Raw genomic sequence first — 15,064 nt, 5'->3', positions numbered from 1 at the left:
AATGTGGTTAACTCTTAAATGCCCTTAGGCAATAAATGTTGGTCAAGCCAGCAATACCCAGATCCCATGATTGAATAAAAGAAAATCCTGGCAGAGGATCATTTAATGCTTTGAGAATTCCTTCCCCCAGCTAACTAGATAATCATTTATTTATTGCTTTGAATCTGATGGGGAACAACTGTTGAAGATTAATCACACCGAGGCATCATTAATACATAGAAACCCAATTTATTACTTGTGCACAAGGGAGAACAATACAACGAGAACTATTGTGCCGTCTCCAAACACTTGCTTAAAAGCGTTTTACAGCCAATCAGTAAATTTTGCACATCTCAATCCATTTATTTGCATATGTTAACTGACCAATCCATGTTTCAGTAAATTTCCATTCCTACTCCACAAGTGCAGTTGTTTATAATTTGACTATCACAACTTTGATTACATTTGGCCCAAGGGAGAGACACATGGAATGTCTCAAGGCCCATCCTGCTATAGTGGTCAGACAAGATGCTATTGTTCTTCAAGGTTGCAGTATTTTTCTTAGGCCTAAGCATTTAATTCAATTTCTCCATTAACCCTTTCAATACTGAGTGGGCTCCCTATAGTTTTCAAGGCCACCACACAACAAAGCTCCATGCAAGTAATGGTTTCTAATTGCTGTTAAAAATTTCCAGGTACTTTGTCATTTGAAACCTTTACTGAATGTAACTTCAATGTCTAGTTGATTAAAATGCTGAAATTCATACAGTCAGATCTTGAAATTAAAAGTAATCCATTTTCTGCAATGGCTCAGCAAGTTACAAACATACAAACTAGGAGCAGGAGTAGGCCACTCGGCTTACTACCATTCAACAAGATCATGGCTGATCTGGTTGTAACTTCCCCTCTCCCCTGATAACCTGCCACCCCCTTAGTAATCAATCTAACTTTACCTTAAAAATATTCAAAGACCCTCTTCCACTGCCTTGTGAGGAAGAGAGTTCCAAAGACTATTGACTCTCTCAGAGAAAAAAACATTTCCTCATCCCTCCCTTAAATCAGTGATCCCAGTTCTGGATTCTCCCACAAGAGGAAACATACTCTTCTCATCCACCTTGTCAAGACCCCTCAGGATCTTAAAGGTTTCAATCAAGTCGCCTCTTACTGTTCTAAACTTCAGTGGATACAAGCCCAACCTGTCCAACTTTTCCTCTTCTGACAACCTGCCCATTTCTGGTATTAATCTAGTAAACCTTTTCTGAACTGCTTCTAATGCATTTACATCTTTCCTTAAATAAGGAGACCAATACTGTACTTAGTGCTCCAGATGTGGCCTCACCAGTGCCCTGTATGACTGAAGCATAACCTCCCTACTTTTGTATTCAATTCCCCTCACAATAAACGATAGCATTCTATTAGCTTTCCTAATTACTTGGTGTACCTGCATACTAATCTTTTGTGATTCATGCACTCGGACACCCCAATCCCTCTGCAATCTCTCACCATTTAGATAATATGCTTCTTTTTATTCTCCCTGCCAAAATGGGCGATTTCACATTTGCTCACATTAATACTCCATTTGCCAGATCTCTGCCCATTCAGTTAACCTGTCTGTCACTTTGTCGCCTCCTTATGTCATCCTCGCAACTTACTTTCCTACCTATCTTTGTCATACCATCTGTCCCGAAATCCAAGTCATTTATATAAACTGTAAGAAATTGAGGCTCCAGCACTGATCCTTGTGGTACATTATTCATTACATCCTGCCAACCAGAAAAAGACCCTTTTATGGCTACCCACTGTTTTCTGTTCGCTAACCATTCTTCCATCCATACCAATATATTACTCTCTACAGTATGAACTTTTATTTTCTGCAATAACCTTTGATGTGCCTTCTGGAAATCCAAGTACAGTACACCCACTGGTTCCCTTTGATCCACAGCACATGTGGCTCCTTTAAAAAATTCTATAAATTGGCTAAACATGATTTCGCTTGCACAAAATCATGTTGACACTGCCTGATTACTAGTTCATCCAGTTAGTAACTGAGCCATGAAAACCAGAAAACATTGCAGTTGTTTCATTAACTGATCTTACCTGGAATAGTGAAGAGCCTTAAGTGATGCTGGGTTAAGGTGAGCAATGTGAGTTGCTCTTACTTTCCAGCGCAGGATAATTATCACAGCATCTCAGAATTGTTGTAGCGCAGGAGGCCATTTGGCTTATTGTGTCTGTGCCAGCTCTCTGAATGAGCAATTCACTTAGTGCCATTCTGCTGCTTTCTCCCTATAACCCTACACATTCTTCCCTTTCAAAATTGTCTAATTCATTTTTGAAAACCTCAATTGAACCTGCCTCCACTGCACTCTCAGGCAGTACATTCCAGACCTTAACCACTCGCTGTGTGAAAAATGTTTTTTCTCATATGGCTTTTGCTTCCTTTGCTAGTTACTTCAAATTTGTGCCTCCTCATTCTCGATTCTTTCACAAGTGGGAAGTTTCTCCCTATCTACTCTGTCCAGGCCCCTCATGATTTTAAATACTTTAATCAAATTTCCTCTCAATCTTCTCTTCCCCACGGAAAACAGCCCAAATTCTCCAATCTATCCTCATAACTCAAGTTCCTCATCCCTGGGACCATTCTCCTAAACGTCTTCTGCCTTCACATCTTTCCACAAGTGAGGCGTCCAGAGCTGGACGCAGTACTCCAGCTGAGGCCGAACTAGTGTCTTAAGTAAGTAAGTGGATATTGAAGGATTGAATGAACTTGGTGGGGACGTTGAAAGATTAAATGGACTTTTGTTGAACTCCAGCTGGGAATGATGACCACTTAGGCAACTTACAAGTCAACTTACAAGTTGACAATGCGGAAGGAGGCCATTAATGCAGTTAAGTCTCTGCTAGTTCTTGGCCAGAACAATTTAAACCATCCCACCTCAGCTTCTTTTGCTAACTACATAAATCTGTCCTCTGGCTACCAACCCTTCTGCCAGTAGGAACAGTTTCTCCCTGTATACTCTTATGGAAACCCCTCATTATTTTGACCACCTCTATTAAACCTGTCAGCCTCTTCTGCCCTGAAAAGAGCAATCCCAACTACTCTTGTCTCTACACCTAACTGAAGTCCCTAATTTATTTTATATTCAACTACTTGAAGCTTATTTATGTACAGGCTGTAAACAAATTAATTTAAGTTTTGCACAACATATGGAACTTGTTCCCTCCACACCTCCCCCCCACATTAGCATGAATTTACTGCCTCAGTCGCTTACATATTGTGAAAAGAGGCAGCTGTTAGATAAGTGGACTCAGGTGCAACTTGTGAAAGGAAAATATGGAGTTCAAGAAAACTCAGAAGCTGCCCTTCGCACAATAAGTCATCAACACCCTTGCTAGACATTTTGTAGATCTTAAATTTTGTTACAGTGACACACTAAGTAGTTCACTGGCATAAGCCTATAGCATTCAGTTTACTTTGATGCTATTACAGTAATATACTCACTTAATAAGCAGTAATACAGTAATATACTCACTTAAATTTGTAAATCTTAAACATTATGATTAGATATGCTGAGGCAGGAGGAGAGCAGTGTGCAAGCTCGGAGTTGTGAAGAATATATTTAGGACAAACACGAAGACACAGTTCTACGCATAGGGTGTTCAGCTTCTTGTATTACCAAGAAGGTAGCTGAGCCCAGGCCACTGGGCTCAATTGGGAAAATGTAAGGCGAATATTCTGGAAATACTTTCTTTTGTGATTTTGAATAGTGTTCTGCATAAGATTGTGGAAGTTGTGCCATTTGTATTTTATGACCAGGTTGGGGTTCGGGGGAATCATAGGATTTTTTTACAGATCGCCTGAGATAAATCAGATCATCATTCTTAGCTTGTGATCTTTTAAAAAGTGTTGTTTTTCTTAACTAACATTTTGTAAAATAGCAGCATTGTTGAATAATGAAAGGCAGTGTGGTTCAATGTTACTGTAATAGCATCAAAGTAAACTGAGTGCTATAGGCTTATGCCAGTGAACTACCAAATGTGTCACTGTAACAAAAAAAGCCCTCAGAGAACCTTACTTCAAATAGTACAGTAACACCCCCCCCCGGTTAGATTTTATTCTGAATTATGTTTTATATCAAAGTTTTAGTCATTCCTACTTGATCTAAAGCAAAGAAATTTAAAGCAAAAAGACATCATTAACAGCAAATCAGTTTGGTACAATTTCTTTTCATCTGCTTGCCTTCGGGAAATTAGCTGAAATATTTCATGCTGCTAAAGGGCAGTGCAGTTTTTTTATAATTATACTCTAATGGAATAATGATTAAAACATTAGGCAGATATTTTAAATTGCTCCTCAGGATGTGTGCATTGTTATTGCCTGACCCTAGTTAAATTTGAGAAGGTGGAGATTCATCAGGATGTTGCCTTGGTAGAGGTGTTTCAGCTATGACGAGAGGCTGGATAGGCTAGGCTTGTTTTCCTTCAAGCAGAGAAAGCTGAGGGGAGACCTGATAGAGGTATACAAAATTATGAAGGGCGTAGATAGGAAAAAACTTTTCCCCTTAGCAGAGGTGTCAATAACTATGAGGCACAGATATAAGGTAAGGGGTAGGACGTTTAGGGCGGATTTGAGGAAAAATCTTTTCACCCAGAGGGTGGTTGGAATCTGGAACACACTGCCTGAGGGGTTGGTAGAGGCAGGAATCCTCACAACATTTAAGAAGTATTTAGATGAGCACTTGAAACGCCATAATATACAGGGCTATGGGCCTAGTGCTGGAAAATGGGATTAAAATAGATAGGTACTTGATGGCTGGCACGGATACAATGGATCAAAGGGCCTGTTTCTTTGCTGTACAACTCTATGACTCTAAATTTTTTCTCTGAGGCTTGTGCAACTTTGGAACTCTCTGCCTCCGAAGGGAGTGGAGGCAGGGTCATTGAATATTTTTAAGGCGGAGGTAGATATATTCTTGTCAGGCAAGGGATTCAAAGGTTGTCGGGGTAGATGGGAATGAGGAATTCCAAATACAAGCAGATCAGCCATGATCTTATTGAGTGGCGGAGCAGGCTCAAGGGATTGAATGGCTTACTCCTCCTTTTCCTATTTCTTACGCTCTTGTGCTGTTGGAGGATTTGAACCCATGCCCCCAGGGCAGTTGCCTGGGCCTCCAAACTACTAGTCCAGTGACATTACCACTGCATCACTGTCTCCCCATTGTTGACTAGGACTATTTTTTAAAAAATATTAATTCATGGAATGTGGGCTTTGCTGGCTGGGCCAGCATGTGTAGCTTATCCCTAGTTGCCCTTGAGAAGGTGGTGGTGAGCTGCCTTCTTGAACAGTTGCAGCCCATGTGGTGTGGGTGCACCCACAGTGCTGTTAGGGAGGGAGTTCCAGGATTTTGACTGAGCAATAGTGAAGAAATGGCGAAATATTTCCAAGTCAAGATGGTGAGTGGCTTGGAGGGGAACTCATAGGCGATGGTGTTCCACCTGTCTTCTGCCCTTGTCCTTCTAGATGGAAGTGGTCATGGGTTTGGAAGGTGCTGTCCAAGGAACTTTAGTGAATTCTTGCAGTGCATCTTGTAGATGGTACACATTGCTGCTTACTGTGTGTCGATGGTGGAGGGAGTGAATGTTTGTGGATGTGGTGCCTATCAAATGGGCTGCTTTGCCCTGGATGGTGTCAAGCTTCTTGAGTGTTGTGGGAGCTGCACTCATCCAGGCAAGCAGGGAGTATTCCATCACACTCCTGACTTGTGCCTTGTAGATGGTGGTCAGGCTTTGGGGAGTCAGGAGGTGAGTTACTTGTCACACTATTCCTATCCCCTGACCTGCTCTTGTAGCCATAGTACTTAGATGGCTAGTCCAGTTCAGTTTCTGGTCAGTGGTACCCCCAGATTGTTGATAGTGGGGGATTCAGTGATGGTAATGCCATTGAACATCAAGAGGCGATGGTTGGATTCTCTCTTGTTGGAGATGGTCATTGCCTGACGTTTGCGCATGCGAAATGTTGCTTGCCACTTGTCAGCACAAGCCTGGATATTGTCTAGGTCTTGCTGCATTTGGACATGGACTGCTTCAGTATCTGAGGAGTCGCGAATGGTGCTGAACATTGTGCAATCATCAGCGAACATCCCCACTTCTGACCTTATGATGGAAGGAAGGTCATTGATGAAGCAGCTGAATATGGCTGGGCCTAGGACACTGCCCTGTGGAACTCCTGCAGTGATGCCCTGGAGCTGAGATAACTGACCTCCAACAACCTCAGTCACCTTCCTTTGTGTTAGGTATATGACTTCAATCAGCGGAGAGTTTTCCCCATGATCCCTATTAACTCCAGTTTTGCTGGGGCTCCTCGATGTCACACCCTGTCAAATGCTGCCTTGATGTCAAGGGCAGTCATTCTTACCTCACCTTGGGAGTTCAGCTCTTTTGTCCATGTTTGAACCAAGTCTGTAATGAGGTCAGGAGCTGAGTGGCCCTGGTGGAACCCAAACTGGGCGTCAGTGAGCAGGTTACTGCTGAGGAAGTGCCGCTTGATAGCAATGTAAAAGACCCCTTCCATTACTTTACTGATGATGTAGAGTAGACTGATGGGGTGGTAATTGGCAGGGTTGGATTTGTCCTGCTTTATGTGCACAGGACAATTTTCCACATATCTGGGCAGATGCCAGTGTTGTAGCTGTACTGGAACAGCTTGGCTAGGGGTGCGGCAAGTTCTGGAGCACAAGTCTTCAGTACTATTGCCAGAATATTGTCAGGGCCCATAGCCTTTGCAGTATCCAATGCCTTCAGCCGTTTCTTGATATCGCATGGAGTGAATCAAATTGGCTGAAAACTGGCATCTGTGATGTTGGGGTCCTCCAGAGGAGGCCGAGATGGATTATCCACTGGGCACTTCACGCTAAGAATTGTAGCAAGTGCTTCAGCCTTATCTTTTGCACTGATGTGCTGGGCTCCTCCATCATTGAGGATGGGGATATTTGTGGAGCCTCCTCCTCCAGTGAGTTGTTTAAATGTCCACCACCAGTCACGACTGGATACAGCAGGACTGCAGAGCTTAGATTTGATCCTTTGGTCGTGGGTTCGCCTAGCCCTGTCTATCACTTGCTGCTTATGCTGTTTGGCACCAGGTTGACACCTCATTTTTATGTGTGCCTGGTGCTGTTCCTGGTATGCCCTCCTGCACACTTCATTGAACCAGGTTTGATCTCCTGGCTTGATGGTAATGATAGTGTGGGGAATATGCCAGGCCATGAGGTTACAGATTGTGGTTGAGTGCAATTCTGCTGCTGCTGATGGCCCACAGCACCTCATGGATGCCCAGTCTTGAGTTGCTAGATCTGTTTAAAATCTATCCCATTTGGCATGGTAGTAATGCCGCACAACACGATGGAGGGTACCCTCAATGTGAAAGTGGGACTTTGTTTCCACAAGGACTGTACAGTGATCACTCCTACTGATACTGTCATGGACAGATGCATCTGCGGCAGATAGGTTGGTGAGGATGAGGTCAAGCATGCTTCTCCCTCTTGTTGGTTCCCTCACCACCTGCCGCAGACCCAGTCTAGCAGCTATGCCCTTTAGGACTCTGCTTGCTCGGTCAGTAGTGCTGCTACCGAGCCACTCTTGGTGATGGGCATTGAAGTCCCACACCCAGAGTACATTTTGTGCCTTTGCTACCCTCAGTGCTTCCTCCAAGTCAGGGTTCAACATGGAGGAGCATTGATTCATCAGCTGAGGGAGGATGGTACGTGTTGATCAGCAGAAGGTTTCCTTGCCCATGTTTGACCTGATGCCATGAGACTTCACTGGGGCCAGAGTCGATGTTGAGGACTGCCAGGGCAACTCCCGACTATAGCACTATGCTGCCACCTCTGCTGGGGTCTGTCCTGCCAGGACATACCCAGGGATGGTGACTGTGGTGTTTGGGACGTTACCTCTAAGGTATGATTTCGTGAGGATGATTATGTCAGGCTGTTGCTTGACCAGCCTGTGAGACAGCTCTCCCAAATTTGGCACTCGCCCCCCCATATGTTGGTATGGAGGACTTTGCAGGGTCGACAGGGCTGAGACTGCCGTTGTTGTTTCTGGTGCCTAGGCCGATGCCGGGTGGTCCGTCCGGCTTCATTCCTTCTTTGTGATTTTGTGGCGGTTTTGTTACGACTGAGCGGTTCGCTAGGACATTTCAGAGAGCATTTAAGAGCCAATCATGATCAGTGGTTCTTTAGTTATATGCCTCGTCTCCTCTTTCTTCACCTGTCCGCTCCCAGAAGTTGATAATTGTATTGAACTATTTTTTGATAGTGCCAAACTGCAAAGGAACCTTACATTTTGAATGTACAGACGATAACTGTAGTTTCATTTCATTTACAGATTAACTGGACCATTTGGATATCTTACTGATGGACCTGGGAACTATAAATACAAAACAAAATGCACTTGGCTCATTGAAGGACAGTGAGTATTTGAGTCGTCTTCTTTCAAAGTACAGTGTCTAATCTTGTATTAAAGTCTTTCCTTCAATTTGCATTTTCAGGTGTAGGGAAAGGGGTTTTCTATTTACATAGCTGCTCAAGCCCCAGCAATTGCTGAGGAAGTGCCTGAGCAGTTCAGAAAGCTGATCACTCCCCAGTGAATCTCTAAACATATTCAGTAATCAGCTGACCTGTAAAGATTCCCATTTGATCCAATTACAAGTTAAGGCACAAGTCATCTACCGGACAGTGTAAATAATTCTCACGTATGTCCTCTCATATGCTGACACTTCCTCAAGCCATGGGTTGCGGTCAAGCCAGGAAACTCCCCATTCCATGATACAACAGGAATATCACCAGGCATATCATAGAATGAGAAATCAATCTAGTGAAGCTACCAAACAGCTTCCTGTGTGCTTAAAGACTAAAAGCAGTGGGCTGTGGATAGCTAAGCAGTCCCCATCAATGGATCAAAGCATTACTCTGAAGTCCCACCACATTCAGTTGAGTATAGTGGCTGAGGACCAGGCAAACAAAAGGAAACAACAAATCTGGGCATCCTTCAGCTCAACCAAGTGTGGCCTAGATCACAGGTGGAAGAGATGAGACTGAGGTATTTGCTAGTGCCATCAGTTCCATTATCATATTTGCCAGTGTCCAGCCAGTTTGTCTAATTCCACCTGACAAATAAGCAGATCAGTGCAATGAACCCAACCAATATCTCATCCAAAATACTGAAGGACCTGTGCTCCAGAGCTAACTGCTTCCCCAACCAATCAGTTGAAGTGCAGCTATGACACTGGTGTCTTCCCAACAATGCAGAGGGTTGCCCAGTTAATTCTATATCTACAAAAATCAGGATGTCGAAGCTGGTCAATTGCAGCCTCATTGACCTCTCCCCAATAATCTGGGAAAGTCTTGGCAGGAGTCAGCAGCAGTGCTCATCACAACTTTGATCTGTATATACATGGAGGAAGCTTATTAGTACAGAAGATGTGGTCGTAAAAAAGTACCAGGATGAGCACTTTGCACGTCATAACATTCAAGGCTATGGGCCAAGTGCTGGTAAATGGGATTAGGTAGGTAGGTCAGGTGTTTCTCACATGTTGGTGCAGACTCGTTGGGCCGAAGGGCCTCTTCTGCACTGTGTGATTCTGTGATAACTGCCTTTGACATCAGGACACTTTTCAATTACTTTGGAAACGAGGTTCAGCAAAGCTGAGGTCAAAGGGAATGGAGTTGAAAGGAAATTTCATGAGTCATATCTGATGTAAAAGAAGATATTATGGTGATCAAGAGGCCAGTCATTGTAGCCCAGCAATTCACTGCAGAACTTTGAAAGTGGTTGGACCCAAGATGATTTCAAAAATGTCCCACTCTTGGTCATGAGGTGGCATAGTGATAATGTTGCTGGACTAGTAACCCAGAGGCCCAAGCTTATGCTCTGGTGACATGGGTTCAGATCCCACCATGGCAGCTGGTGGAATTTGAATTTAGTTAATAAATCTGGAATGTAAAAAACTGTCCTCAGTAATGGTGACCATGAAACTGTCATCTATTATTGTAAAAAAAAACCCTTCTGGTTCATTAATGTCTTTTAGGGAAGGAACCTGGCCTGGCCTACATGTGACTCCAGATCCATAGTAATGTGGTTGAGTATTAACTCCCTTCCAAAATGGCCTAGCAAGCCACTCAGTTCAAGGGCAGTTAAGGGTGGGCAACAAATTCTGGCCTTGCCAGTGATGCGCACATCCCATGAAAGAATAAAGAAAAGCACCACAGTGTATAATTTCTCTGAAAATGAAGCATCCCGTAATTAACCTACAGCAGGATCTGGATGCCATCCTGCTTTGAGCAAAAAGTGGCAGGTTACATTCTTACTTTTTGAGTGGCGGACAAAAGCAATCCAGCCATCTCCAATTTTATTCAAATTTGGTCCCCTTTACTGAGGAGGGATATTATTGCTACAGAGGGACTGCAGCGAAAGTTCAACAGACGAGTTCCTGGGATGGCAGGACTGTTAGATGAAGAGAGATTGGGGAAACTGGGCCTGTATTCTCTAGAGTTTTGAAAGATGAGAGATGATCTCTTTGAAACAGACAGAAGGGATACACAGGGTAGATGCAGGTAAGATGTTTCCTTGGTTGGGAAGTCTAGAGCCAGGGGGCACAATTTCAAAATGAGGAGGTAAGCCACTTGGGAGTGAGATGGGGCGAATGTTTTTTTACTCAGGGGGTTGTGAATTTTTGGAATCCTCTACCCTATAGGGCTGTGGAAGCTCAGTCATTGAGTATGTTCAAAGCAGAGATTGACAGATTTCTAAATACCAATGACATAAAGGGAAATGGGGATAATGGGGGAAAATGGTTTTGAAGTGGATGATCAGCCATGATTGTATTGAATGGCAGAGCAGGCTCATTGGGTCCTACTCCTGTTCCTATTCATTTTAGATGTAGGCATTGCTGGAAAAGCTGGCATTTTTATTCCACTCCTGGTTGCCCTGCGAAGCTGGTGGTGGGGACTTGAACCACTGCAAACCACATTCCTTGTAGCAGTTTGATGCAACTCCATAGTTCTCAAGGCTGTTTCAATCAGCCCTTGTCTCAACCAGATTGGTGTGGAGCTGGAATCACTTAGAACCACAGAAAAGTTACGGCACAGAAAGAGGCTATTCATCCCGTCGTGTCTGCGCAACTGAAATAGAAAAAAGGAAAAAAACTATCCACCTATTCTAATCCCACTTTCCAGCACCTGGTTTGTTGCCTTGCAGGTTACAGCACATCAGGTCCGGCTACCTTTTAAATGAATTAAGGGTTTCTGCTTCCAGCACCAAACCAAGCAGTGAATTCCAGTCACCCACCACCCTCTGGGTGAAGAGGCTTTCCCTCATGCCCCCTCTAATCCTTCTGCCAATCACCTTAAATCTGTGTCCCCTGGTAATTGACCTGTCCCTAAGGGAAACAGGTCTTTTCTGCTACTCTATCTAGGACCCTCATATTCTTGTACACCTCAATTAAGTCACCCCTGAGCCTCCTCTTATCCAAGGAAAAGAACCCTGGTCCATTCAATCTTTCCTCATAGCTGCAATTTTCAATCCCTGGCAACTTTCTTGTAAATCTTGTAAATGTGGGCTTCGCTGGCTGGGCTAGCATTTATTGCCCATTCCTAGTTGTCCTTGAGAATGTGGTGGTGAGTGACTTGGAGGAGGACTTGCAGGTGGTGGTGTTCCCACCTATCTGTTGCCCTTGCCCTTTTAGATGATAGTGGTCGTGGGTTTGGATGGTGCTGCCTAAGGAGCCGTGATGAATTCCTGCAGTGCACCTTCTAGATGGTACACACTACTGCTATTGTGCATCATTGGTAGAGGGAGTGAATGTTTGTGGATGTGGTGCCAATCAAGTTGGCTGCTTTGTCCTGGATGATGGTCAAGCTCCTTGCGTGTTGTTGGAGCTGCAGGCAAGTGGGGAGTATTCCATTCCACTCCTGATTTGTGCCTTGCGGATGGTGGATAGGCTTTGGGGAGTCAGGAGGTGAGTTACTCGTCGCACGATTCCTCACTTCTGATCTGCTCTTGTAGCCAAACTATTTATATGGCTAGTCCAGTTCATTGTCTGGTCCATGGTGTGCCCCAGGACCTTGAGAGTGGGGCATTCAGTGATGGTAATGCCATTGCACATCAAGGGGTGATGATCGGATTCTCTCTTGTTGGAGATGGTCATTGCCTGGCACTTGTGTGCCGTGTATGTCCCTTGCCACTTATCAGCTCAAACCTGGATATTGTCCAGGGTTTGCTGCATTTGGACGTGGACTGCTTCAGTATCGGAGGAGTCACGAATGGTGCTGAACCTTGTGCAATCATCAGCGAACATCCCTACTTCTGACCTTATGATGGAAGAAAGGTCATTGATGAAGCAGCTGAACATGCTTGGGCTTAGGATACTACCCTGAGAAACTCCTGCAGTGATGTCCTGGAACTGAGATGACTGACCTCCAACAACCACAACCATCTTCCTTTGTGCTAGGTATGACCCCAAGCTGTGGAGAATTTTCCCCTGATTCTCACTGACTCCAGTTTTGCTGGGGCTCCTTGATGCTATACTCAGTCAAATGTGGCCTTGATGTCAAGGGCAGTTGTCCTCACCTCACATTATGTCCATCCTGTATTGTGTTGACCAGAACTGTGGCCTAACCAGCATTTGGTATAGCTCCTGCATTATATCCATGCTTTTGTATTCTATGCCACGTCCAAGAAAGGAAAGCACTCCATGTGCTTTCTTTACCACTTTATCGACTTGTCCTGCTACCTCCAGGGACTTGTGGACTTGCAGTCCAAGATCTCTTACTTTTTCTACCCCTCTCAATATCCTCCCGTTTTGTTTTCCCTTGCTTTGTTTGCTCTCCCCAAATGTATTACCTCATACTTCTCTGGATTTAATTCCATTTGCCACTTTCCCGCCCACTCAACCAAATTATTGATATCATTTTGGAATCAACAATCCTGTTCACAATCAACTGCACAGCCAATTTCATTGTCATCTACATAATTCCCAATCATGTCTCCCACATTTAAGTCCAGATCTTTAATATATACAACAAACAGCAAGGGATCCACCACTGAGCCCTGTGGAACACCACTGAAAACTGCAAAAACACCCATTGACTATTCCCCTTTGCTTCCTGTTGCTGAGCCAAGTTTGGATCCAACTTGCCACATTCTCCTGAATCCCATGGGCTTTTGCCTTTCTGACCAGTCTGCCCTTGTCAAATGCCTGACTAAAACCCATGTAGACAACATCGACTCCACTCCCCTCATCAATCCTTCTTGTCACTTCCTCAAAAAGTTTGATTAAACTAGTAAAGCATGACTGTCCCCTACCAAACTCATGCTGACACTCCATAATTAATCTGTTCCTTTCTAAGTGACAGTTTATCTTGTGTCTCAGAATTTATTTTAATAATTTGCCAACCACCAAAGTCAGACTGACCAGCTTATAATTATTTGGCCGATCCCTCGAACCCCTTTTAAACAATGGTTTAACTTTTGCAGATCTCCAATCCTCTGGTACATAGAAACTAGGAGCAGGAGTAGGCCATTTGGCTCTTCGAGCCTGCTCCGCCATTCATTATGATCATGGCTGATCATCCAACTCAGTACCCTGCTCCTGCTTTCTCCCCACACCCTTTGATCCCTTTTGCTCCAAGAGCTATATTTAATTCCTTCTTGAAAACATACAATGTTTTGGCCTCAACTACTTTCTGTGGTAACGAATTCCACAGGCTCACCACTCTCTGGGTGAAGATATTTCTCCTCATCTCAGCGCTAAATGATCCACCCCATATCCTCAGACTTTGCCTCCTGGTTCTGGACTCCCCCACCATCGGGAACATCCTTCCTGCATCTACCCTGTCTAGCCCTGTTAGAATTTTATAGGTTTCTATGAGACCCCCCTCAGTCTTCTGAACTCCAGCGAACATAATCCTAACTGACTCAATCTCTCCTCATATGTCAGTCCCGCCACCCCAGGAATCAGTCTGGTAAACCTTCGCTGCACTCCCTCTATAGCAATTACATTTTCCTCAGAGAAGGAGACCAAAACTGCATACAGTCTTCCAGGTATGGTCTCACTAAGGCCCTGTACAATTGCAGCAAGACATCCCTGTTCCTGTACTCGAATCCTCTGGCTATGAAGACCAACCTACCATTTGTCTTCTTTACCGCCTGCTGCACCTGGATGCTGACCTTCAGCGACTGGTGCATAAGGGCACCCAGGTCTCATTGCACATCCCCCTCTCTCGATTTATAGCCACTCAGATAATAATCTGTTTTCCTGTATTTAATACCAAAATGGATAACCTCTCATTTATCCACATTATACTGCATCTGCCATGCATTTGCGCACTCACTCAGCTTGTCCAAATCACACTGGAGCACCTCTGCATCCTCCTCACAGCTCACCTTCCCACTCAGCTTTGTGTCATCTGCAAATTTGGAGATATTACATTTAATTCCCTCATCTAAATCATGAATATACATTGTGAATTTATTCCTACTCTTTATTTTCTGTCTGCCAACCAGTTTTCTATCCATCTCAATACACCACCCCCAATCCCATGCACTTTAATTTTACACGCTAATCTCTTATGTGGGACTTTGTCGAAAGCCTTTGAAAGTTCAAATAAACCACATCCACTGGCTCCCCCTCATCAACTCTGCTAGTTACATCCTCGAAAAATTCCAGTAGGTTTGTCAAGCATGATTTCCCTTTCATAAATTCATGCTGACTCTGTCTGATTCTGCCACTGTTTTCCAAGTGCTCAGCTGTTAAATCTTTTATAATGGACTCTAGAATTTTCCCCTCTACTGACGTCAGGCTGACTGGTCTATAATTCCCTGTTTTCTCTCTACCTCCCTTTTTAAATAGTGGGGTTACATTAGCTACCCTCCAATCTGTAGGAACTGTTCCAGAGTCTATAGGATCTCAGAAGATGCATCCACTATTTCTAGGGCTACTTCCTTAAGTATTCTGGGATGTAGATTATCAGGCCCTGGGGATTTATCGGCCTTCAATCCCATCAATTTCTCCAACATCATTTCTCCACTA

At 44.1% G+C, this 15,064-nt stretch overlaps 1 protein-coding gene across 2 annotated transcripts in view; it reads left to right on the top strand.

Moving 5' to 3' along the window:
- The window catches only part of atrn (attractin), a 366,964-nt gene that overhangs the window by 54,388 nt on the left and 297,512 nt on the right, over positions 1-15,064 (top strand). For both annotated transcript variants that reach the window (XM_041191464.1, XM_041191473.1), the window contains exon 2: positions 8,362-8,445. In XM_041191464.1, the coding sequence (XP_041047398.1) occupies positions 8,362-8,445 (84 nt within the window). The remainder of the gene's footprint in view (positions 1-8,361; positions 8,446-15,064) is intronic.

This window comes from Carcharodon carcharias, chromosome 1 (assembly GCF_017639515.1).
Source record: "Carcharodon carcharias isolate sCarCar2 chromosome 1, sCarCar2.pri, whole genome shotgun sequence".
Lineage (NCBI taxonomy): Eukaryota > Metazoa > Chordata > Chondrichthyes > Lamniformes > Lamnidae > Carcharodon > Carcharodon carcharias.
The sequence above is the reverse complement of the archived record's forward strand: the minus strand, read 5'-3'. Positions and strand labels throughout refer to the sequence as shown.